This window comes from Salvelinus fontinalis, chromosome 34 (assembly GCF_029448725.1).
Source record: "Salvelinus fontinalis isolate EN_2023a chromosome 34, ASM2944872v1, whole genome shotgun sequence".
In the NCBI taxonomy this organism is placed as follows: domain Eukaryota; kingdom Metazoa; phylum Chordata; class Actinopteri; order Salmoniformes; family Salmonidae; genus Salvelinus; species Salvelinus fontinalis.
In genome coordinates this window covers 35,897,772-35,924,230 of record NC_074698.1, presented here as the reverse complement: position 1 = coordinate 35,924,230, position 26,459 = coordinate 35,897,772, and the positions used below count along the sequence as shown (strand labels likewise).

Below are 26,459 nucleotides of genomic sequence, written 5' to 3'. Positions count from 1 at the left end.
CACTGCGATGCAGTGCCCTAGACCACTGCGCCACCCGGGAGGTGGCACATGTCACCATTAATATCCACACTAAGTGGAGATTTGATGTAAAGTCCCTCTTTTTAACTTTAACTCTTTCTTTGTTGATCCTTTTCCATACAATTCATTATGTACAAATGCACTAAATATGATTTTAATAATGGAAGATTTTAAATCCCAGCAATCTTTACAATGACATTCAGGAGCAAAGGGTTTTCAATAGTTGTTTATAATTCTGTAACGACCCTGGGTTTATAAGCGCGGAAATCGACTCTGCCGCTCGAGCATGCTTTTGCGGCACAGTCGATAGCGCGCCGGACCTCGGGCTAGAAGGTCGAGGGTTCGAGACCTGCTCCCTGCCTGTTTCATTACAATTCATTAAAAAAATGTATATGGAATATAATATTGGAATGGAATATAACTAATAACATTGGAATATAGCATTTAATAACAATAACTTAACAAATTAACTCAGTGGAATATTGATGTGGCAACTCTCTTATGCTCTGCTATTGCACGATTATAATTTGTACATAGGTCACAAATAAAGCGATCCACAGTCAAATTTAAGCACAACTCATGAACCCACCTCCTGCACTGCTCACACCTAATCCAGTCCCCACTTTTGACTGAAAACAGGGGGAGAGATGCCAATTGAAAAGCTCTCTTAAAAATGTAGCTAGCTATCCAGCAATATGACATAAAATGCTGTGTAAAATAGCTAAAAGGCTATAAAGTAATATTAACTGTAAATCTATCAGTCACTAGTGGAAACATTTACAACTGCAATTAAGTATGTTATCTTTTTAATGTATTTTACCTCAGACGATCTGGTAGTAAGGTTGCTAGCTAGCACTCCTAGCAGCTTAAACTAGCTAGCTGGCTAACATTTACTGCTAGTGAAGTTGCTAGCTAGAATGTTCGCATAGACTAACGCTAACTGGGCTAGTCATTGTCTAAATGACAGGTATAAATACATTCATAACCATAAAGGGGTAACTAGCCCCCAGGGCCCAGTTACACCCTAGTTACCAACACACTCATTCAACATATTACTACTTTACTCAAAAATGATCTACATTCTTCTCTCTAAACAAGTGGATTATTTTTCTTAAGGCTTTCCTACTTGTATATTTTAAAAACAATTATCGAACTAACTTAATCTAACTTTCCAAATGTCAAAGAATTTGATCAATTTACCACAAAATCGTTTTGTTGAAATACCTCAAAAAGTTGTGATGACCCAGGAATTGTGTTGTTGAGCAAGAGCAGTGGCAGCCAGGGAGGGGGGGGGGGGGGGGGCTAGTAGTTACCCCTTAGTACCCTACTGACAGATGGATGTTGAAAGATTGTTGTTGAACCAGATCACGTGTTTTGGGGCAGGAAAGAGCACCTCGAAAACGTTAAATTGCGGACAACATGTGGAAGTGGGCATAACAAAGAAACGGCACCTGCTTATATTACAGGCTCTGGATTACATTTACAGGAGACAAAAAACAGGTAGGGAACTTTTCCGAATGGCGTAAAATAAAATGCACCAATAACAAAATGGTCTATCCTACTGGGAATCCATGTGTATACAGATATACCTGAAGTTAAAATGCTATAAAGTACAGTATCGCAATATTACTCTTTGGTCCTTTAAAAAACGGCTGTATGTAAAACATCGCTATTAGGACAGTTTTTCATTGCGGTCAATCCATCCGTTCTTTGTTTCCTCCTGAATTTACACGCGTGAAATACACACTATACGTAGTATTTAAAACAAACAACAACAAAGAACATTTGAAACTTATATTGATCTCAGATCGTTTTTCTTGGCCAACTTAACCTCTCCTTTCATGTAAAGAAGTCATGGCCATCATGTTTTAGGAAAATATGATACTTTTGTACATGTATTAAATTGAGATTTTGGCCAATTCCAGTCCCCTTGTTTAGGGGGTCCGTGTTCCTACCCAGAATAATGTGTATATAGGACTGAGAAGCTCAGTTCTGGTGACTTTTTAAAAGGACATTCTACTGCAAAATGAATGAAAATAAAATGATTCTGAAACCATCTAAAATATAATTTCCACCACCAGAAATTAGCCCCAAAACATATTGGGAAAAATTATGTTAAAACAATGTGTACATATTGGACCTATTATCAGATGTGCTAATAGCAATACGCATTATTACCTATAGCCTAACGGATGCAGCATAGTTGCTATAAAATATGCATATGCTGAAGCGGAGTTTGTCTATCTGCATTTACCCCATTGTACACAACATCCTGATTTTGGTTATTATTATTAATAATTATTTTATTAATTTGAGATTTTTGGGGGTATATATTAAAAAGTATGTCATTGCCCTTTTAAGATGCATTGTCTCCTTTGAGCTCTTTTGCGTAGTGATGGGCATTGCGAGTCTTTTCTGTGAGCCAGATCATTTGGCTCCATTCAACTAAAAGAGCCGTTAATTTTGCTCCCAAACGGCTCATCATTCAGTAAGGTTTAGAAATTGAAAAACCATTAAAAAAAATTCACTCCAAATGTATAGCCTAAAACGTTACCTACCATTATGTCAGGTCGTGAAATGTGAATTTTTACCTGACCAAATTATTAGATGGCCTGCAACCACAACAACAACAAAAATTGATGGGCAGACCTACAGTAGCTACAGGACAGAATCTTAAACTTAAAGCTGCAGTCTTTGATCTGGGAATAATAGCCATTTCAATGATTGAACCATTGATTCTATTCTTAGATAAACTAATGTATAAAATATACACCAAGGTAATTCTCTGTCATGCCTTAGGGGGCCAGGGAAGACCTGTCTGTGACGGACCTGAGGTACATTTTTGAAGATAAAACACTTTGTTCTCTCTGTGCAGAAAACACTGGACAAGCCAGAGGATATTTTAAGGCAGTCTGAAAAACCTCACATTGATTTCCAAACTGTATCAAGGGTTGATAGAGGCTTTTCCCAATGACACAAAACATGTGTCATTGGGAAATGATCTGGCTCACAGACCTTAAGCACAGAAAAAAAGAGCATGGAGCAGATAATTGATATCTGGAGCTCAAAAAGCAATACTAAAAGTATGCAAATCGGGGAGCCAAATGAACCGCTCTTTCGTTGCGCAACCCCTCCTAACCATGCTTGAAACTCCAGTTGTAACCGAGTTTGTAAAACGATGCCACTCGCGCAATTGAAGGAGGACAGAAATAAAATGTTAGCAATGGTAAACTGGGACGCCACGCTTTTTGAACAAAGGCCAAAACTGATTTCAAAATAGCTTTCCCAAAACTACTTTCAAAATTGTTTTCCCCCCATTGCATTAATAATTGTTGTGCATTGAGTGCTTGTCAGAATAGTCTACGTGTTTCTCTCCCTATCACTCGCAACTTAAATTCCCCTTGAGAGGAATATTTATATCACATAGAACACACAACAACAAGCCTACTAACTAAGTAGGCAGGGATGCCACTTTGGTTTTTAGAAGGATCTGGGTCCCCCCCCCCCATATTTTGGTGGCGCATCTAAAGCTAATTTCCTGCATTTTTACACCATACAATATGGCGTCTCTATTTAGTACAAAAGTAAACAAAAATGCCCACAGTCATCAAGGTAGGTAAGAGATCATTATTAAATAAGGGATTAATAAGACTGAACTAGATCAAAGGTTATTCAATAATAAATATTGTGTTGCACCTTTAACCAATAGCATAACAAATTAACAACTCTTGAATAAATACAAAGACTTTTGATTGTCTTTATTAAGACATTCTCTATGTCAAATGTCAGCCAGACCATCCAGACAGCCTGAGCTGCCTGCACGCCCGACCCTCACCAGTCTCTCTCCCAACACATTTTCCTTCCCAGTTCCCACCTTAAAATGTTTTATTCCCTAATAAGGTTTGAAATAAATAAATAAACATATACACCTCAAATATACATTAACACACAGAAACAGAAAATCCTCCATATAATTCATCTCATAGGCCTAATAGTACTGTAGAGCTCTTTTTGGTTGCAGACAATATAACTGGGTTGTCCCATCCTGTCCCTAGGGGTCCACCACCCTGCAGCGTCCCAACACACCCCACTCAGATTTAGGATCTTAGTGAAACATTCAATATTGGTTTTGGGAGTGTGTTAGGCCAGAGTGAGAACCCACAGGACGGCAGACCATCCAGGGCCAGGACTAAGCAGCCCAGCAGCTAGGGATTGCCTAAATAGGTATCTCCCCTGATGTGGTCATGTTTTCAATACAGACTCCTTTAGTCGTACTGTATTCCATATAAGGCATCCAGACCTTATTTGTATGTGTATTTATTATGGATCCCCATTAGCTGCTGCCAAGGCAGCAGCTACTCTTCCTGGGGTCCAGCCAATTTAAGGCAGTTATACATTTGAAAGACATTGAAATACATTAATAACAGATTTCACAACATATTAAGTGTGGGTGAAAGTTGCCCAGTATACCCTTAATCTTGTAATAAATCAAATCTCGTGATACATAACTTGACATTTTGGGAGAATAACCAACCTTCCAATAAATGGCAATGTATTTCTTAGCCGCTATAAATGCTTAGTTACACAATTTCTTCAAAGAAGTCTACAGTGTCAACATTTCCAAGCAAACAAAAACAGGGAGAAGGGAAAATCTGTAGACATACTGAGATAACAAAAATAACATACTCTTTTGCCAGAATTCAGCCAGCCTTCACAAGACCATAACATATGCAAATATGTCCCCTTTTGTGTTTTACACCTCCAGCAGACGATTTCTGAGTGCATGTAATTCAGTTTCACTGGCATATAGTACGTTCTATGGACGGTCTTATCTGGCTGATCGGATTTTCCTTGGGTTTTTGCCTGCCATATCAGTTCTGTTATACTCACAGACATTATTTTAACAGTTTTAGAAACTTCAAAGTGTTTTCTATCAAATACAACCAATATGTATATCCTAGCTTCTGGGCCTGAGTAACAGGCAGTTTACTTTGGGCACGTCAGACTGTCCGAACTTCCGAATACTGCCCCCTAGCCCGAAGTACACTAACTGCACTAATTTATGTCTGAGATTCTATGAAGATGACTTGCCATTCTAACATATCTGTATCCATTCATCATCATTGGCTTCTACCAGATCTTCCTCACATGTTTGTTTTACATGTTTTGTGTCATTGGGAAAAGCCTCTATCAACCCTTGATACAGTTTGGAAATCAACTTTGGAGGTTTTTTAGACTGCCTTAAAATATCCTCTGGCTTGTCCAGTGTTTTCTGCACAGAGAGAACAAAGTGTTTTATCTGCAAAAATGTACCTCAGGTCCGTCACAGACAGGTCTTCCCTGGCTGCCTAAGGCATGACAAAGAATTACCTTGGTGTACATGTTATACATTATTTTATCTAAGAATAGAATCGATGGTTCAATCATTGAAATGGCTATTATTCCCAGATCAAAGACTGTAGCTTTAAGTTTAAGATTCTGTCCTGTAGCTACTGTAGGTCTGCCCATCAATTCAAGGTGGATCTTTGTATCATTCACGGATATTGTTAATATACTGCAAAATTCACCTGAGCTCCATATACTGGTATTCCCTGGCTGTCTTGGAATCATTGTTCTTCCTCTGTCAACCATGGTTACCTGCAAGGAAACACGTGCCGTCATCATTGCATTGCACAAAAAGGGATTCACAGGCAAGGATATTGCTGACAGTAAGAGTGCACCTAAATCAACCATTTATCGGATCATCAAGAACTTCAAGGAGAGCGGTTCAATTGTTGTGAAGAAGGCTTCAGGGCGCCCAAGAAAGTCCAGCAAGCACCAGGACCGTCTCCTAAAGTTTATTCAGCTGCGGGATCGGGGCACCACCAGTACAGAGCTTGCTCAGGAATGGCAGCAGGCAGGGGTGAGTGCATCTGCACGCACAGTGAGGCGAAGACTTTTGGAGGATGGCCTGGTGTCAAGAAGGGCAGCAAAGAAGCAACTTCTCTCCAGGAAAAACATCAGGGACAGACTGATTTTCTGTGAAAGGTATTGGACTGCTGAGGACTGGGGTAAAGTCATTTTCTCTGAATCCCCTTTCCGATTGTTTGGGGCATCCAGAAAAAGCTTGTCCGGAGAAGACAAGGTGAGTGCTACCATCAGTCCCGTGTCATGCCAGCAGTAAAGCATCCTGAGACCATTCATGTGTGGGGTTGCTTCTCAGCCAAGGGAGTGGGCTCACTCACAATTTTGTCTAAGAACACATCCATGAATAAAGAATGGTACCAACACATCCTGCGAGAGCAACTTCTCCCAACCATCCAGGAACAGTTTGGTGATGAACAATGAATTTTCCAGCATGATGGAGCACCTTGCCATAAGGCAAAAGTGATAACTAAGTGGCTCGGGGAACAAAACATCGATATTTTGGGTCCATGGCCAGGAAACTCCCCAGACCTTAATCCCATTGAGAACTTGTGGTCAATCCTCAAGAAGCGGGTGGACAAACAAAAACCCACAAATTCTGACAAACCAAGCATTGATTATGCAAGAATGGGCTGCCATCAGTCAGGATGTGGCCCAGAAGTTAATTGACAGCATGCCAGGGCGGATTGCAGAGGTCTTGAAAAAGAAGGGTCGACACTGCAAATATTGACTCTTTCCATCAACTTCATGTCATTGTCAATAAAAGCCTTTGACACTTATGAAATGCTTGTAATTATACTTTAGTATTCCATAGTAACATCTGACAAAAATATCTAAAGACACTGAAGCAGCAAACTTTGTGGAAATTAAAATTTGGGTCATTCTCAAAACTTTTGGCCACGAGTAACGGATGTGAAATGGCTAGCTAGTTAGCGGGTACGCGCTAGTAGCATTTCAATCAGTTACGTCACTTGCTCTGAGACTTAAGTAGTGTTGCCCCTTGCTTTGCAAGGGCCGCGGCCTTTGTGGAGCGATGGGTAACGACTGTGCTTCGTGGGCGACCGTTGTTGATGTGTGCAGAGGGTCCCAGGTTCGCGCCCGTGTCTGGGCGAGGGGACGCTGTAAAGTTATACTGTTTCATTGATGCTGTTGACCCGGATCACTGGTTGCTGCGGAAAAAAGGAGGAGGTTGAAAGGGGGGTGAGTGTAACGGATGTGAAATGGCTAGCTAGTTAGCGGGTACGCGCTAGTAGCATTTCAATCAGTTACGTCACTTGCTCTGAGACTTAAGTAGTGTTGCCCCTTGCTCTGCAAGGGCCGCGGCTTTTGTGGAGCGATGGGTAACGATGCTTCGTGGGTGTCAGTTGTTGATGTGTGCAGAAGGTCCCTGGTTCGCGCCCGGGTCGGGGCGAGGGGACGACGTAAAGTTTATACTGTTACACACGACTGTACACAGGCGTACAGAGGCCCATTATCTGCAACCATCACTCCTGTGTTCCAATGGCACGTTGTGCTAGCTAATCCAAGTTTATAATTTTAAAAGGCTAATTAATCATTAGAAAATCCATTTTAAAATTATGTTATCACAGCTGAAAACTGTTGTTCTCATTAATTAAAGAAGCAATAAAACTGGCCTTCTTTATATTAGTTGAGTATCTGGAGCATCAGCATTTGTTGGTTTGATTACAGGCTCAAAATGGCCAGAAACAAAGAACTTTCTTCGGAAACACGTCAGAACAGCACTGTGTACTACTCACTTCACAGAACAGCGCAAACTGGCACTAACCAGAATAGAAAGAGGAGTGGGAGGCCCCGGTGCACAACTGAGCAAGAGGACAAGTACATTAGAGTGTCTAGTTTGAGAAACAGATGCCTCACAAGTCCTCAACTGGCAGCTTCATTAAATAGTACCCGCAAAACACCAGTCTCAATGTCAACAGTGAAGAGGCAACTCCGGGATGGTGGCCTTCTAGGCAGAGTTGCAAAGAAAAAGCCATATCTCAGACTGGCCAATAAAAAGAAAAGATTAATGGGCAAAATAACAAAAAAAAATATGAAAAGATAGATGGTATCATCATAAAACAATATCAATTGATATCCTATAAGGGACAAACCTTACTTTAAATTGAGGAGATCTTTACATTTTTCAGTTAACTTTTACTGCCTCTGAAACCCGGATCCGGGATTCCCCCCCCCCACACTGATTAGCATCGCTAGCATAGCGTCACATTTAAATAGTAGCATCTAAATATCATTAAATCACAAGTCCAAGACACCTAATGAAAGATACAGATCTTGTGAATCAAGTCACCATTTGAGATTTTTAAAATGTTTTACAGGGAAGACAAAATATGTAAATCTATTAGCTAACCATGTTAGCAAAAGACACCCTTTTTCTTTGTCCACCATTTTTTCTCAACACCAGTAGCTATCACCAATTCGGCTAAACTAAGATATTGATAGCCACTAACCAAGAAAAAAGCTCATCAGATGACAGTCTGATAACATATTTATGGTATAGGATAGGTTTAATTAGAAAAATTTGCATATTTCAGGTATAAATCATAGTTTGCCATTGCAGCCACCAACACAAATCTCACCAAAGCGACTAGAATTACTATAGAGAGCAACTTGTATGACCAATTTACTCATCATAAAACATTTCATAAAAATAGACAAAGCATAGCAATGGAAAGACACAGATCTTGTGATTTCAGACAACATTTCAGATTTTCTAAGCGTTTTACAGCGAAAACACAATAAATCGATAAGTTAGCATACCACATGTGCAAACGTCACCCCAGCATGAATTCAAGCCAAAGGGAGCGATATCGTTATCATCGCCAAAATATATACATTTTTTCACTAACCTTTTCAGAATTCTTCCGATGACACTCCTGTAACATCACATTACAACATACATATATTGTTTGTTCGAAAATGTGCATATTTAGCCATAAAAAAACGTGGTTATACAATGAAAATAGTAGCAAATCAAGCCTGAACATGTCGGACGCCATCTTTCATAGTGATCTAGTTTAATTGAAAGCTAATCATATACTTGACTAAAAAATACAGGGTTGACAGGAATCGAAAGACAAATTAGTTCTTAATGCAATCGCTGATTTACATTTCTAAAATTATCCTTACTGTGCAATACAGGGTTCGCCAAGCGAAGCTATAGCAAACAAAATGGCGGATTATGCGTTTACAATATTTCGACAGAACAACGATTTATCATATTAAATATTACTTACTATGAGGTGATTTTCCATCAGATTCTTGGGCAATGCATCGTTTCTTGGGTCTAATCTTCTTTTGGTCGAAAGATGTCCTCTGTCCGTCGAAATGACCACTAACGTTCGACCGGGACCCCAAAACGTGCCCGGTGCTTGAAAGTGCATAACAAAGCAATGACTCAAAATCGCACTAAACGGATCTAAATTGCTATAAAACGGTTCAGATTAACTACGTTATGATGTTTCTAACTCCTATATCGAATTAAATTACAGACAGATACATTTCACGTTGATAACCGAGCCTCTGAAAATGGCGTCCCGAGGTCCTCTTCTGCGTAATGGCAAGAGTCGAAAGGGGGGCTACCCTCACTCCTTCGCCTTTTATAACCTCTGAGAGCTACGCAGAAAGCCCATTCCACTTCTCATTGGTTACTGACATCCAGGGGAAGGCGGGTGCAGTTCATGTCGTTCCATAGGATATACAGAGACTTTCAAAACTGATCTGAAATCAGAGCTTCGCTCTCAGACCATCGCAGTGCCTGTCATGGATTTCGCTGTAGAAAGAGTTCTGGGTCACCCACAGACAAAATTCCAAAGGCTATAGAAACTAGAAAGTGTTTTCTATCCAATAGAATTCATAATATGCATATTGTAAGATCAAGAATTAAGCACGAGGCAGTTTAATTTGGTGACACCCAGAAATAAAAAATGCTAATTGCGCCACCTATTGGCAAAAGGTTTTAAGTGCCTGCACCTGCTGTCCTTTCAAATTCAAATCTAAAAGTTTCAGTTTGGCAGTCAGGGTCCAGCAAGAACTGACAGCATTTTAGCAACATTAAATCTTATTCAAATTTGTTCATATACACCCCCAGGAAGAATATGACACTTATTTATTATTATTTTTTTTTTTTTAAAGCGAGCACGTATGGTCATTTTCACATTTTCATTCATTTTTAGAATGTTTGGGAATTACGTGTAGTATAGCATTTGTGAAAATTATATAGCAGTATAGAGTGGGAAAGCAGACGTGTGTTTAAACAATTAATAGACACTGCAGTAAATAAAACCGAATCTGTCATCTGTCTCGTCCAGGACCGGTCTACACAGACCGGTGCGCCATAGCCAATCAGAGCTACAGTAGCCCTTTATGCAAACAAATCATTTGCCACATAGGCCTGCCATCATTCACTTTGAACTGGACTGTGTGTTTACAGGCAGTTGCAACAGCACGACTTTAGATCATTAGAACGCAAAAGCCACAAAGTATACCTGAACGGAATTCTGCAAATATGTAAACACCACAGGAGTCCTCTTACATTTAGGAACTTTACAGTCCTATTGATCAAACAACCATTAAAAGGTAGGCTCCCTCTCCCTCAGTTATGCACAGCAACAACAACAAGATCAACAACTCATGCTAGCCAGAGTAAGATGAGCTAAAATCTAACGAAGGAACATTAGATAAATCATAATCTTTTTCAGAAAGTTGGCTATCAAAATTGCACTGATTAATGATGGTTAATAGTAAGTAGCCTGCTCGTCCTTCTGCAGCTTGCCTGCCAATGCATGCATGTCCCAACCAAGCACCAAGCTAACTGGATAAAGTTGGATAGCTTGCTAGCTAGCTACTTCCAGACACAGATGTTAGAACACCTCACTCTGACCATTTTACTCGCCCTCGCAGGTTAGAGCATTTGTGACTAACTGTTACTTTTTTGGCCTACGTTTTCTGACACCGATCATATTCAGCGGGTGTTGCGCACTCGTAAATTAATTAGTTATTCTGTGCTCTGGCACACAGACGAGAGTGCTCTGAAATCGGAGCAGATGGCCAGAGTGATTTTATGAACGCAAGAGATATGCTAACTGCATAAGTCATTCAAATTCAGCATAGCTAGCTAGCAAAGAACTCTGAGATCTCAATGTTAAAATAGGGACTTTTCGTTTCCATTTCCTGGTTTCAGTTTTGGAGGTTTTTCTTCCGACAGCAAGGATGCAACCTGGGTTGCACTTATGCACTACTAATCATACTTAATTATGCACTACTAATCATACTTAATTATGCACTTCTCTCTACCAGCAGTGAATTACAGGCATAAAGTAAATAAGGCTACAAAGCACCAATACGTTATTTTATTTTGCACAACCCCCTATCAGGGTAGATCAGCTTCAACTGTCTAAAAAGTTGTAATTCTGTGCAGTGCCAGTGTTGTAAAAAGTAAATATAAATAATATTATTTTTGTGTACAAGGTGTCAAAATGAGTCTCTCTGCGGAGATTGAAGAGGGAAGCAGTCCTAGTAACTGTGAAGACACTGAAGAGGAAGCCAGTTCTTCTGGAATGAGTTCATCAGGGAATGAGGAAGCGATGTCCCCTAAAATACATTTTCCTGTTGAACAGGACACTTGCAGTGAACTTAAAAGGTAAGCTCATCAAATAGGTAAGTGTGAATGGGCTGAGATTTTTTTAAATCTTTAGTACAAACCAGTATTGGTTGCGAAAAATGGGGCTGGGATGTATGGCTACCGTTTTACGGGCTCATGACCAATTCTGCTATTTTGTGTTTTTTGCACTAATCTTAATTTATTTGTACATAATGTTTCCGCCATACTTTCCAATGACCTAAAGAGTTTTGGACATCAGAACAGCAATCACTAACCTCGATTTGGATGAGGACTACCTCAATGAGTCTTCGGACAAAGGTTTACAAACTGCTCACCCAGGACCCTAATCCCTGACACTCGGAAGAGAAAAAGACGGCGCTATAGGGGCCGCCGTGCAGGCATCCTTAAGAGACGACATCGGTGAGTGGATAGACCGCCTCGACCCTCCATTCTATTGGCGAATGTGCCATCTCGTTCGAGACTATCCTATCAACGGGACATTAAGAACTGTAATATACTATGCTTCTCGGAATCATGGCTGAACAAGGACATGGATAATATACAGTTTGCTGTGTTTTCTGTGCATCGGCAGGACAAAACAGCAGCTTCCGGTACGTTCAGCTGTATAAGGCCATAAGCAAACAAGAAGATGCTCATCCAAAGGTGGCACTCCTAGTGGCCAGTGATTTTAATGCAGGAAAACATCAATAAGTTTGACCTATTTTCTACCAGCATGTCACCTGTGTAACTAGAGGGGAAAAAAACTTTAGATCACCTTTACTCCACACACAGAGATGCATACAAACAGGAAGTACCAGAGATGCGCTCAATATGGAAGCGGTCCGATAAAACGGATGCTAAGCTACAGGACTGTTTCAATTACCACAGACTGGAATGTGTTCCAGGATTCATCCAATGGCATTGAGTATACCACATCAGTCACCTGCTTCATTAAAAAGAGCATTGACGACGTCATCCCCACAGTGACCATACGTACATATCCCAACTAGAAGCCATGGATTACAGGCAACATCCGCACTGAGCTGAAGTCTAGAGCTGCTGCTTTCAGGGAGTGGGACATTAATCTGGATGCTTATAAGAAATCCGGCTATGCCCTCCGATGAACCATCAAACAGGCAAAGCGTCAATACAGGACTAAGATCGAATCCTACTACACTGGCTCTGACGCTCGTCGGATGTGGCAGGGCTTGCAAGCTATCACAAATTACAAAGGGGAACCCAGCTGCGAGCTGCCCAGTGACGCGAGCCTACCAGACGAGCTAAACGCCTTGTATGCTCGCTTTGAGCCAAGCAACACTGAACCATGCATGAGAGCACCAACTGTTCCGGACGACTATGATCACGCTCTCCGTAGCCGAGGTGAGTAAGACCTTTAAACAGGTTAACATTCACACCAGGGGCCTCCCGGGTGGCGCAGTGGTCTAGGGCACTGCATCACAGTGCTAACTGCACCACCAGAGTCTCTGGGTTCGCGCCCAGGCTCTGTCGCAGCCGGCCGCGACCGGGAGGTCCGTGGGGCGACGCACAATTGGCATAGCGTCGTCCGGGGTAGGGAGGGTTTGGCCGGTAGGGATATCCTTGTCTCATCGCGCTCCAGCGACTCCTGTGGCGGGCCGGGCGCAGTGCGCGCCAACCAAAGGGGGCCAGGTACACGCTGTTTCCTCCGACACATTGGTGCGGCTGGCTTCCGGGTTGGAGGCGCGCTGTGTTAAGAAGCAGTACGGCTGGTTGGGTTGTGCTTCGGAGGACGCATGGCTTTCGACCTTCGTCTCTCCCGAGCCCGTACGGGAGTTGTAGCGATGAGACAAGCTAGTAATTACTAACGATTGGATACCACGAAAATTGGGGAGAAAATGGGATAAAAAAAATAAAAAATAAAATAAAAAAAACATTCACACCAGACGGATTACCAGGACGCGTACTTGGAGCATGCGCTGACAAGCTGGAAAGTGTCTTCACTGACGTTTTCAACCTCTCCCTGACTCAGTCTGTAATTCCTGCATGTTTCAAGCAGACCACCATAGTCCCTGTGCCAACCAAAGAACGCCAAGGTAACCTGTCTAAATGACTAGCACTCACATCTTCAGCCATGAAATGCTTTGAAAGGCTTGTCATGGCTCACAACACCATCATCCCAGAATCCTGGACCCACTCAAATTCTTATACCGTTCCAACAGATCCACAGATGACGCAATCTCTATTGCCCTCCACACTTTCCCACCTGGACAAAAGGAACCCCTATGTGAGAATGCTGTTCATTGACTACAGCTCAGTGTTCAACACCATAGTCCCCTCCAAGTTCATCACTAAGCAAAGGACCCTGGGACTGAACACCTCCCTCTGCAACTGGATCCTGGACTTCCTGACGGGCCACCCCAAGGTGGTGAGGCTAGTCAACAACTCATCCGCCACGCTGACACTCAACATGGGGGCCCCTCAGGGGTGCGTGCTTAGTCCCCTTCTGTTCTCCCTGTTCACCCACGACTGTGTGGCCGTGCACAACTCCAACACCATCATCACAGGGCTGTAGTGGAGAGGGTCAGCAGCTTCATGTTCCACATGCCACATCACTAAGGACCTATCATGGTCCAGACACACCGACACAGTTGTAAAAAGGGCACGACAATGCCTCCTCCCCCTCAGGAGGTAGAAAATATTTGGTATGGGCCCTCGGTTCCTCAGAGTTCTACAGCTGCACCATTGAGAGCATCTTGACTGGCTGCATCAATGTTTGGTATGGCAACTGCTCGGCATCCAACCTCAAGGTGCTACAGAGGGTATTGTGTACGGCCCAGTACATCACAGGAGGTGAGCTCCCTGCCATCCTGGACCTCTAACAGGCAGTGTCAGAGGAAGGCCCTAAAAATTGTTGAAGACTCCAGCCACCCAATTCATGGACTGTTCTCTCTGCTACCGTACAGGAAGTGGTACCGGAGTGCCAAGTCTGGCCCAAAAGGCTCTTGAACAGCTTCTACAGAGCAGTACGGTTGGTCCTTAAATGTACACAGAGAGCTAACATCAATGACATGCATGTCAATCTCTCCTTTCTCAAACTAGAGCAGAGATTGACTGCATCACTACATCTTCGTTAAGAGCCATTGACATGTTGAAAGCACAGAGCTGTCTGTTCAAACAACTAGCACACAGCTCAGAAACCCATGCATACCCCACAAGACATGCCACCAGGGGTCTCTTCACAGTCCTCAAATCCAGAACAGACTCCCGGAAACGCACAGTGCTACACAGAGCCTTGACTACATGGAAATCTATTCCACATCAAGTAACTCATGCAAGCAGTGAAATCAGATTTAATAAACAGATAAAACTACACCTGATGGAACAACGCGGACTGTGAAGAGGCGCACACACAGGCACACGCATACTCGCACGCATGCAACCACACTACACACATGTACATTTTAATATTGTTGTATGGTGGTACTATACATTTTGTGTTGTAGATGTGTAGTGGTGAAATTATTTTATATGATGTACTGTTTTATTAAATGTTTTTGTTTGTTTATTGTGTGATGTGCCTTAATGTGTCTGGACCCCAAGAAGAGTAGCCTTGGTGATCCATAGTAAATACAAATACACATAATCCCCAAGCCAATAGACTGCTGAACAGTTAATCAAATGGCTAGCCGGACTATTTACACTGACTCGTGTTTATTAACTACGCTGATTGCCTGGTCACTTTTACCCCTGCCTTCATGTATTTTTTATTTTATTTTTGCAAATGTTCATTTATCTTTTTCTTTCTTTTGCACTCTGCATTGTTGGGAAAGGGCTCGTAATTAAGCATTTCACTGTAAAGTCTACACCTGTTGTATTCGGCGCAAGTGAGAAATACAATTTAGATTTTGTCTTTATTTCGTGCAATAGGTAAGTGAAACAGACATTTTGTTGGAGACAAATGTACTAGATCACTAACCTATATCGAGCTGTATGTGCATTGACTGGTGACAAATAAGTAACCAACCATAAAAAGCACAGTTACACAAATCAGAAATGTGTGTAAACTCACCTATGTTGGAAATTCTAATCCTGCCTTAAACAGGTTCAAGACAGACAGACCAGTCTCACCTGTACCTAGTGGTATCTCCATGAAGAGTGACCAGTCTATGGAACATCCTGTTTTTTTTAGGGAGGGAGAACTTTCCAATGAACAAAGTTGAGACCTTCAAATGAATGCTTTTTCTTTAAAGCTACAGTCTAGGATTGATAAATCATTTTACTTAATTTAATCATATCTAGCCATTGTTTAAATTTTTTTAACCCCTTTTTCACCCCAATTTCATCATATCCAATTGGTAGTTAGTCTTGTTCCATTGCTGCAACTCCCGTACGGACTCTGGAGAGGCGAAGGTTGAGAGGTTTGCATAAGAATTCACACCCCTGAGTTAATACATGGTCTAATCACCTTTGACAGCGATTACATCTGTGAGTTTTTCTGGATAAATCTCTTAAGATCTTTGCACACCTGGATTGTACACTATTTGCCTATTTTTATTATTTTCAAAATTATTCAAGCTCTGTCAAATTGGTTGTTGATCATAGCTAGACAACCATTTTCAAGTCATGCCATAGATTTTCAAGCAGATTTAAGTGAAAACTCTAACTCGGCAACTCCAGTGTCGATTTGGCCTTTTCTTTTAGGTTATTGTCCTGCTAAAAGGTGAATTAACCTCCCAGTGTCTTGTGGAGAGCAGACTGAACTAGGTTTTCTTCTAGGATTTGGCCTGTGCTTAGCTCCATTCCGTTTATTTTTGAAAAACTCCTTAGTCCTTAACCATTACAAGCATACCCATAACATGATGCAGCCTGCAATATGCTTGAAATTATGGAGAGTGGTACTCAGTAATGTGATGTACTGGATTTGCTACAAACATAACACTTTGTATTCAGGATAAAAAGGTATTTGCCTTGCCACATTTTTTGCAGCATTACTTTAGAACCTTGTTGCAAACGGAATGCATGTTTTGGAATATTTTTATTCTGTACAGGCTTCCTTCATTTCACTCTGTCAATTAGGTTAATATTGTGGAGTAACTACAATGTTGTTGACCCATCCTCAGTTTTCTCTTATAACAGCCATTAAACTCTGTTACTGTTTTAAAGTCATCATTGGCCTCATGAAATCCCTAAGTGGTTTCCCTCCTCTCCGGCAACTGAGTTACGAAAGACTCCTGTATCTTTCTAGTGACTGGGTGTATTGATACACCATCCAAAGTGTAATTAATAACTTCACCATGCTCAAAGAGACATTCAATTTCATATATATTTTTTTACCAGTCGACCAAAAGGAAAACCTCCATGGTCTTTGTGGTTGAATCTGTGTTTGAAATTCACTTCTCGACTGAGGGACCTTACAGATAATTGTATGTGTGGGGTACAGAGATGAGGTAGTCATTCAAACATCATGTTAAACACTTATTGGACACAGAGTGAGTCCATGCAACATATGTGACTTTTTAAGGAAATGTTTTACTCCTGAATTAAGACATTTTAGCTTCTAATTTTTTATTAATTTGTAAAAATTTTGAAACGCGTGTAGGCCAATGACCAAAAAATCTCAAATTAACCAATTGTAAATTCAAGCTGTAACACAACAAAATGTGAAAAATGTAAAAGGGTGTGAGTACTTTCCAAAGCTTCAATGTTTTTTATGAGTGAAAGTTGATTATTCTCTTTTGACAGGTTCAAGACAGACAGACCAGTCTCACCTGCACCTAGTGGTATCTCCATGAAGAGTGACCAGTCGATGGCACTTCCTATTTTCTTCAAGGAAGGAGAACTTTCCACTGAACAAAGGTGACCTGAGAAATAACCTGGTTATGGCTTTTCCTTTTATTCATCATCATGTTTAGATAAAGACTGAGGGTCATTTTACACTCGTACCACTCGTACCTCTGGTTGACAAACCTCATCAAAGGAAATCTGTTTCCCTCTGCTAACATCTGGATAACCACTTGACCTGCAGCAGCCAATCAGGGTAGCAGGGTAGCCTAGTGGTTAGAGCGTTGGACTAGTAACCGAAAGGTTGCAAGTTCAAATCCCTGAGCTGACAAGGTACAAATCTGTCGTTCTGCCCCTGAACAGGCAGTTAACCCACTGTTCTTAGGCCGTCATTGAAAATAAGAATTTGTTCTTAACTGACTTGCCTAGTTAAATAAAGGTAAAATAAAAATAAAAAATATTCCATCTGAGTGTGTTGATCAGGTGACAGAGGTACAAGTGTAAAATGACCCTCAGAAGGAGGAGTACTTCAGGAAAAGATTCAGTGATGAATATTTTATTAATTCTTTGCTTTTATTTACCATCTTATGTATAGATAAAGACTGATGTTATTGATCTCTGTGCTAATTTTTTACCCAGCAGTACCTCTGAGAAGAATGACACATCAATGGATAACCAACCCAGAGGGCCTACTGATGACAAAGTGTGAGTGATCGCAGTTTGCACTGCATCCTACCTGTTTTCTAGTTTAATTCAACATCTATGTATCTGATGACATCTTGTACCTTTACTCTGTGCATTTCCAGATAATAGCCTCCAATTCATCATTCAGGATACATAATTTAGCTTGTTATTAGATACCTTGTCTACAGGACATCATTCAGTCTGACTATACAAGAAATGTAGATAAAAAAATAATATGATGACTATAATAGTGAGACTGGACCCAAGGTTTAGTGGAACTATCATGAGATGCAGAGTGCATTGTCTCCCAGTAAATGCACCACATTTTGTGCTTTAATCTTCACTTAGTCTAGAAAACTCTAGGATGTCAAACTCTGTGCTGTTTCATCATTGATCACATCCAGGTCAGGGTTTATATTCAATTTTTTTAACCCAAATTTAATTAAATTCCCAAGGAACATGTATCTTTCTTTTCCACCTATAGGTACCCAACAGAAGTCCAGGAGAAAATGAAATCATACTTGAAGAATAGGACATGTTCTTTATTTGAGGGCATTGAAGATGCAGGAAAAACGACACCTCTTAACAACATCTACACAGAGCTCTACATCACACAAGGTGGAAGTGGAGAGGTCAATTATGAACATGAGGTGAGACAGATTGAGACAGCATGCAGGTTTCCAGTAGAACAAGAGACATCAATCCAACTCAATGACATCTTCAAACCCTTACCTGGACAAGACAAGCCTATCAGAACAGTGCTGACAAGGGGAGTTGCTGGCATTGGAAAAACAGTGTCTGTGCTGAAGTTCATGTTGGACTGGGCTGAAGGAAAAGCAAACCAAGACATCCAGATCATCTTCCCACTTCCTTTTCGGGATCTGAACTTGATGAGAGAGAAAAATCTAAGTCTGATAGAACTACTTCATCACTCCTTTATAGAAACAAAAGAATCAGAAATCTCAGAAAACGAAAATATTGTGTTTGTTTTTGATGGTCTGGATGAATGTCGCCTTCCTCTGGACTTCCAGAATAATAAGATCTGCAGTGATGTCACAGAGTCAACTTCAGTGGATGTTCTTCTGACAAACCTCATCAAAGGGAATCTGCTTCCCTCTGCTCACATTTGGATAACCACCCGACCTGCAGCAGCCAATCAGATCCCTCCTGAGTGTGTTGACCAGGTGACAGAGGTACGAGGTTTCAATGACCTACAGAAGGAGGAATACTTCAGGAAGGTAATCGCTGAGGAGGACCTGGCCAGCAGAATCATCTCACACATAAAGACATCAAGGAGCCTCCACATCATGTGCTACATTCCAGTCTTCTGTTGGATTTCAGCCACTGTCCTAAAGAGACTATTGACTGAAACAGAGAGTCGAGAGATCCCCAAGAATCTGACTCAAATGTACGCTCACCTCATGATTTTCCAGTCAAAACTGAGGAGTCATAACTATCCTGTAGAGCATGCCAACAATTCTCACTGGGATAAAGAGATGATTTTGTCACTGGGACAATTGGCTTTTCAACAGCTAGAAAAAGGCCATCTGATATTCTATGAGGAAGACCTGAGAGAGTGTGGCATTGACATCAAGGACGCGTCAGTGTACTCTGGAGTGTGCACTCAGATCTTCAGAGAAGAGTCTGGGCTTAACCAGATAAAGGTGTACTGCTTTGTACATCTGAGTATCCAGGAGTTTCTGGCTGCACTATATGTGTTCCTCATGTTCACTAACGACAACAACAATCTGATGGCTAAAGGGAGATCCCTCCACAAAAAGAAACTATACCAAGATGCAGTGGACAAGGCCTTGCAGTTTGAAAATGGCCACCTGGACCTTTTCCTCCGCTTCCTTCTTGGCCTTTCACTGCAGTCCAATCAGCATCTCCTACAAGGCCTACTGACACAGACAGGAAGCAGATCACCGAGCAACAAGAAAACAGTCAAGTACATCAAGGAGAAGATCAGAAAGAAACTCCCTCTGGAGAGGTGCATCAATCTGTTCCACTGTCTGAATGAACTGAATGACCATTCTCTAGTGGAGGAGATCCAAAGCTACCTGAGATCAGGAAGTCTCTCAAAATCTAAACTCTCATCTGGACAGTGGTCAGCTCTGGTTTTCATGTTGCTGACCTCCGAGAAGCTGGATGTGTTTGACCTGAAGAAATACATCAGATCAGATGCATCTCTTCTCAAACTTCTCCCAGTTGTCAGATCCTCTAGAACAGCCCTGTAAGTGCTTAGTCAAGTTACATTCCAGACAGCATGCTAATATAACATAATAATGAACATCCGCTTGCATTACCATTTAGGCTGACAACTCAGTCCCTAAGGGGAGATGTTTTGTTGGCACCTGGGTATCTTGAGATGCACCTTTTGTTTCACAGGCTGAACGAATGTAAACTCACCAAGAAAAGCTGTGAGGCATTAGCTTCTGTTCTCAAATCAAACTCTTGCTGTCTGAGACTGCTGGACATGAGTGGCAATAAACTCCAGGATTCAGGAGTGAAGCTGCTCTCTGCTGGACTGGAGGATCCACACTGTAAACTGGAGACATTGAAGTAAGTGACTTTGTGACTGTCTCCACTGCAAAGGAAAGTGGATGTTATAATTATAAAGATGCACCTTCATGTTATAAATGTAGTTATAGATTTGTGTGGATTACTTAGCTGCATCCTCTCTCTCCAGGTTGAATGATTGCAACCTAACTGAGAAATCCTTTGCGGTGCTTGCTTCAACTCTCAGCTTTAAGCATGTCAAGTTTGAGAAAGCTAGATTTGGAGGAAATTAATTCCAGGATTCAGGAGTGAGATTCGTCTGTGCTGGACTTGAGAATCCACAATGTAAATTGGAGACACTGAGGTAAAACTATCCCTCATCAAATGAAATTGTATTGGTCGCATTCACATATTTAGCAGATGTCATTGCGGGTGTAGCGAAATTCTTGTGTTCCTAGCTCCAACTTAGTTACGTTTATGCATTTTTTAAAACAAGCATACATAACACTTGAAAAAGCCATACATGCTCATGAGTAAAATCATGGAGGATAACACACAATACAGTCTGGGACTAATTTCCGTTGTTAAATCATGGAGGATAACACACAATACAGTCTGGGACTAATTTCCATTGTTAAATCATGGAGGATAACACACAATACAGTCTGGGACTAATTCCCATTGTGGTCCTGTCACGTTCGTTGGTAGAAACGGACCAAGGCGCAGCGAATGTTGAGTAACACATAATATTTATTAGAAAGTGAAACTAAGCAGAGACATAAACAAATAAACAATAAACTAACAGTGACTACAGAGATGATACGTGCACTAACTCAAAATACACACTATCTCAAAACAATATCCCATAAAACACAGGTGGAAAAATGCTACTTAAATATGATCCCCAATTAGAGACAACGATAGCCAGCTGCCTCTAATTGGGAATCATACCAAACACCCAAACATAGAAAAACTAAACTAGAACCCCACATAGAAAATAATAACTAGAAGAAAAAAAACAGTCACCCCCTGACCTACTCTACCATAGAAAAAAGAGCTCTCTATGGTCAGGATGTGACAGGTCCTCTTACAGTGCAGTAATATCTAACAATTCACAACAATACACACCAATCTAAAAGTAAAATTTTTTAATTAAGAAATATATAAATATTAGTATGAGCAATGTTGGAGTCCGGAGTATAAATAATATAAATGCATGTATGTGTATATGTCACAGGAGGTTGGTGGCACCTAAATTGGGATGGACGGGCTCATGGTAATGGCTGGGGCGCAATTGGTGGAATGGTATCAAACACATCAAACACATGGTTACCATGGTTTCCATATGTTTGATGCCATTCTATTTGCTCCGTTTCAGCCGTTAGTATGAACCGTCCTTCCCTCAGCAGCCTCCACTGGTATATGTGATGGGATGTATAGACATTATGGACAGTATGTCAAAACAAATTACATTTTATTGGTCACATACACATGGTTAGCAGATGTTAATGCGAATGTAGCGAAATTCTTGTGCTTCTAGTTCCGACTATGCAGTAATATCTAACAAGTAATCTAACAAATTCACAACAACTACCTTATACATACAAATGTAAAGGGATGAATAAGAATATGTACATATAAATATATGGATGAGCGATGGCCGTGCGGCATAGGCAAGATGCAGTAGATTGTATAGAATACAGTGTATACAGTTGAAGTATTTATAAATACAGTTGAAGTCGGAAGTTTACATACACTTAGGTTGGAGTCATTAAAACTCGTTTTTCAACCACTCCACACATTTCTTGTTAACTAACTATAGTTTTGGCAAGTCGGTTAGGACATCTACTTTGTGCATGATACAAGTAATTTTTCCAACAATTGTTTACAGACAGATTATTTCACTTATAATTCACTGTATCACAATTCCAGTGGATCAGAAGTTTAAATACACTAAGTTGACTGCCTTTAAACAGCCTGGAAAATTCCAGAAAATTATGTCATGGCTATAGAAGCTTCCGATAGGCTAATTGACATAATTTGAGTCAATTGGAGGTGTACCTATGGATGTATTTCAAGGACTACCTTCAAACTCAGTGCCCCTTTGCTTGACATCCTGAGAAAATCAAAAGAAATCAGCCAAGACCTCAGAAAAAAAATGGTAGACCACAAGTCTGGTTCATCATTGGGAGCAATTTCCAAATGCCTGAAGGTACCACATTCATCTGTACAAACAATAGTACGCAAGAATAAACACCATGGGACCATGCACCCGTCATACCGCTCAGGAAGGAGACGCGTTCTGTCTCCTAGAGATGAACGTACTTTGGTGCGAAAAGTGCAAATCAATCCCAGAACAACAGCAAAGGACCTTGTGAAGATGCTGGAGGAAACGGGTACAAAAGTATCTATATCCACAGTAAAACGAGTCCTATATCGACATAACCTAAAAGGCCACTCAGCAAGGAAGAAGCCACTGTTCCAAAACCGCCATAAAAAAGCCAGACTACGGTTTGCAACTGCACATGGGGACAAAGATCGTACTTTTTGGAGAAATGTCCTCTGGTCTGATTAAACAAAAATAGAACTGTTTGGCCATAATGACCATCATTATGTTTGGAGGAAAAAGGGGGAGGCTTGCATGCCGAGGAACACCATCCCAACTATGAAGCATGGTGGTGGCAGCATCATGTTGTGGGGGGTGCTTTGCTGCAGGAGGTACTGGTGCACTTCACAAAATAGATGGCATCATGAGGTATGAAAATTATGTGGATATATTGAAGAAACATCTCAAGACATCAGTCAGGAAGTTAAAGCTTGGTCGCAAATGGGTCTTCCAAATGGACAATGACCCCAAGCATACTTCCAAAGTTGTGGCAAAATGGCATAAGGACAACAAAGTCAAGGTATTGGAGTGGCCATCACAAAGCCTTGACCTCAATCCTATATAACGTTTGTGGGCAGAACTGAAAAAGCGTGTGCAAGCAAGGAGGCCTACAAACCTGACTCAGTTACACCAGCTCTGTCAGGAGGAATGTGACAAAATTCACCCAACTCATTGTGGGAAGCTTGTGGAAGGCTACCCGAAATGTTTGACCCAAGTTAAACAATTTAAAGGCAACGCTACCAAATACTAATTGAGTGTATGTAAACTTCCGACCCACTGGGAATGTGATGAAAGAAAATAAAAGCTGAAATAAATCATTCTCTCTACTATTATTCTGACATTTCAGATTCTTACAATAAAGTGGTGATCCTAACTGACCTAAGACAAGGAATTTTATTAGGATTAAATGTCAGGAATTGTGAAAAACTGAGTTCAAATGTATTTGGCTAAGGTGTATGTAAACTTCCGACTTCAACTGTACATATGAGATGAGTAATGTAGGATATGTAAACATTATCAAAGTGGCGTTATTTAAAGTGATGAGTGATACCTTTTGTTAAATGTATTTCATCTCGATCATCTCCTTTGTTTTGTTGACATTGAGTGGGAGGTTATTTTCCTGACACCACACTCCGAGGGCCATCTCGTCGTTGTTGGTAATCAGGCCTACTACTGTTGTGACGTCTGCAAATTTGATGATTGAGTTGGAGGCTTGCGTGGCCACGCAGTCATGGGTGAACAGGAAGTACAAGAGGGGGCTGAGCACGCACCCTTGTGGGGCCCCTGTGTTGATCAGCACAATGGAGGCGTTCTTTCCTACCTTCACCACCTGGGGACGACCGTCACGAAGTCCAGGACCCAGTTGCACTGGGCGGGGTTCAGACCCAGATCCCCGAGCTTAATGATGAGCTTGGAGGGTACTATGGTGTTGAAGGCTGAGTCAATGAGTTTTACTTACGTTTCACTTGTGCCCGGGATTTAATCCAAGTCGGTGCACTGGACAGCCGACATTGTGACTTTTAAAGGTAACTTATGCTTGAGTTGACATGCGCTACATTTACAGTGAATGGGATCTCTACAAGTGTTGGCAAAATGTTGTCAGTATCGTCGACTGTCCAGTCACTGCCCTATAACGCCTTGGATTGAATTCCTCTTGTCACTATTTCAATTTTTATCTTTAACACTGAATTGTTGGAAAAGGACCCATAAATTAGCATTTCACTGTTAGTCTACATCTGTTGTTTTTAAGAAGCATGTGACAAATACCATTTTATTTGATCCTGGCCTTGGTCTCTGATGTAGCATTATTGAAGATATTTTGTCAGCAGATTGTATCATTGTCTTTAGATGTGTCATGGAGTATGTACAATTATCACTTCAAATTATGAATCTGGGCACCAGTTCGTTATTTGACCAAATTGATCAGTTTAGATGTGTTCATTTCAATTCAATAAAAGGTTCAACATATGAATTTAAAATGACACTTTTCTCCTTCACTTTCCACAGGCTGGCAGGCTGCAGCGTCACAGGGAAAGGCTGTGCTTCTCTGGCTTCAGCTCTGAGGTCAAACCCCTCCCACCTGAAGGAGCTGGACCTGAGTGGAAATACTCCAGGAGTCTCTGGAGTAAAGCTGCTCTCTTCTGTACAAGAGGATCCCCTCTATAAACTGGAGACACTGCAGTGAGTTTTACTGATCAGTTTCATGAGCACACTGATGTAGTGATCAATAAGCCATTGTAGACATCCAGACACTGAGTCATGTTCAACATATGCCAGGTTCTTATTGGATAAGTTCAGGTAGTCCCTGCCCGTTTTGTTCTGTGTTCTTCTCTTTGATGTCTAGTGAATACGACCCTATATGTCTATGCTGCTGTATGAGGACTTAGATCCACTTCCCTTCTTTCCTTCCCAGGTTAAATGATTGACAGCTCACAGATTCAGTGAAGGAATGGCCTCAACTCAAAATCCTTGGTTGTGGTAGTGCCCTGCAGTTAAATGTTTTTCAAACAGTTACTAAATTAATTTCAAAGTGCAAGAATGTAAATATTCAATGCTTCGAATCAATGATAATAGCTCCTTGAATCTCTCAATCAATCAGAGAGCCCTGGCGAAGTGGTGCTAGGAAAATAACCTCAACAAACACGTCACCGGGGGCATACTGCCTGCCCTCCATGACATCTACAGCACCCGGTGTCACAGGAAGGCCAAGAAGATGAACAAGGATCTCAGCCACCCGAGCCAAGTCCTGTTCACCTTGCTACCATGTAGAAGGTGGAAACAGTACAGGTGCATCAAAGCTGGGACAGAGAGACTGAAAAACTGCTTTTATCTCCAGGCCATCAGACTGTTAATTAGGGGGGAGGGGTGGATGGGTGTGGCTGAAGAAACGGGATGAGAGGTTGAGACCCACTTTTTTGTTTTTTTGTTTGAATATTGCACCAGTGTTCTGTTTCTGTTGCTTGTTAGTGTAGTGTGTGTTCTGTTAGCTTAGTAAAAAGCTCTCCTTTTATAATGACATGTTATATCCATCATGTCTGTACATATTGACTGTAGTTCAGTGTCACTATAGTCAGCTTCTTAATCTCAACAACCTGATAGTCTTCCTAGTGACTCTACATCTTACCAGACTTTATTTCAGTGTATTATATGTCTCAGGATTGTCTTGTGTGTTGTACACTGCTTTGATTTTTATTGTAGCACCGTGGCTTTTTGAAAATGTACCATTTCTTACATTCTATGTAACCCTGTGTGTTAATTTATGGTTAACTGTATTTCATACTATGTAACCATGTGTGTTAATCTATGGTAAACTGTATTTCATATTATGTAACCCTGTGTGTTAATCTATGGTAAACTGTATTTCATGTTCTTTATACGAAGTAAAGCTGTTATTCATATTGACGTGTGACATTGTGTCCATTTGTGATTAATTGAATTACAGCTATGAATGTTCATACAGTAATAAATAGGTCTACCTGTGTGGTGAAATATGATCCCTTATTGATGTCACCTGTTAAATCCACTTCATTGTAGATGAAGGGGAGGAGACCGGTTAAAGAAGGATTTTTAAGCCTTCAGACAATT

General features: G+C 41.1%; 1 protein-coding gene across 3 annotated transcripts; it reads left to right on the top strand.

Annotated features, from left to right (window-relative positions):
• Positions 1–1,381: 1,381 nt before the first annotated feature.
• LOC129833975 (NACHT, LRR and PYD domains-containing protein 12-like) lies at positions 1,382–26,276 on the top strand. Of its 3 annotated transcripts, none has more exons than XR_008756157.1 (8): positions 1,382–1,518; positions 11,413–11,584; positions 17,267–17,380; positions 17,945–18,010; positions 18,474–20,222; positions 20,378–20,551; positions 20,679–20,852; positions 24,882–24,969. XR_008756157.1 is itself a non-coding variant. In XM_055898793.1 (8 exons), exons 2-8 carry the CDS (start codon positions 11,421–11,423, stop codon positions 25,298–25,300), a joined length of 2,454 nt encoding a protein of 817 aa, XP_055754768.1. In that variant the 5' UTR covers positions 1,383–1,518; positions 11,413–11,420; the 3' UTR covers positions 25,301–26,276. The 3 variants fall into 3 exon arrangements, 2 of the variants coding, with proteins under 2 accessions (XP_055754769.1, XP_055754768.1); XM_055898793.1 differs by lacking the exon at positions 20,679–20,852 and adding an exon at positions 25,288–26,276 and having other exon boundaries at positions 1,383–1,518; positions 24,882–25,055; XM_055898794.1 differs by having other exon boundaries at positions 20,679–24,975.
• Positions 26,277–26,459: the final 183 nt, after the last annotated feature.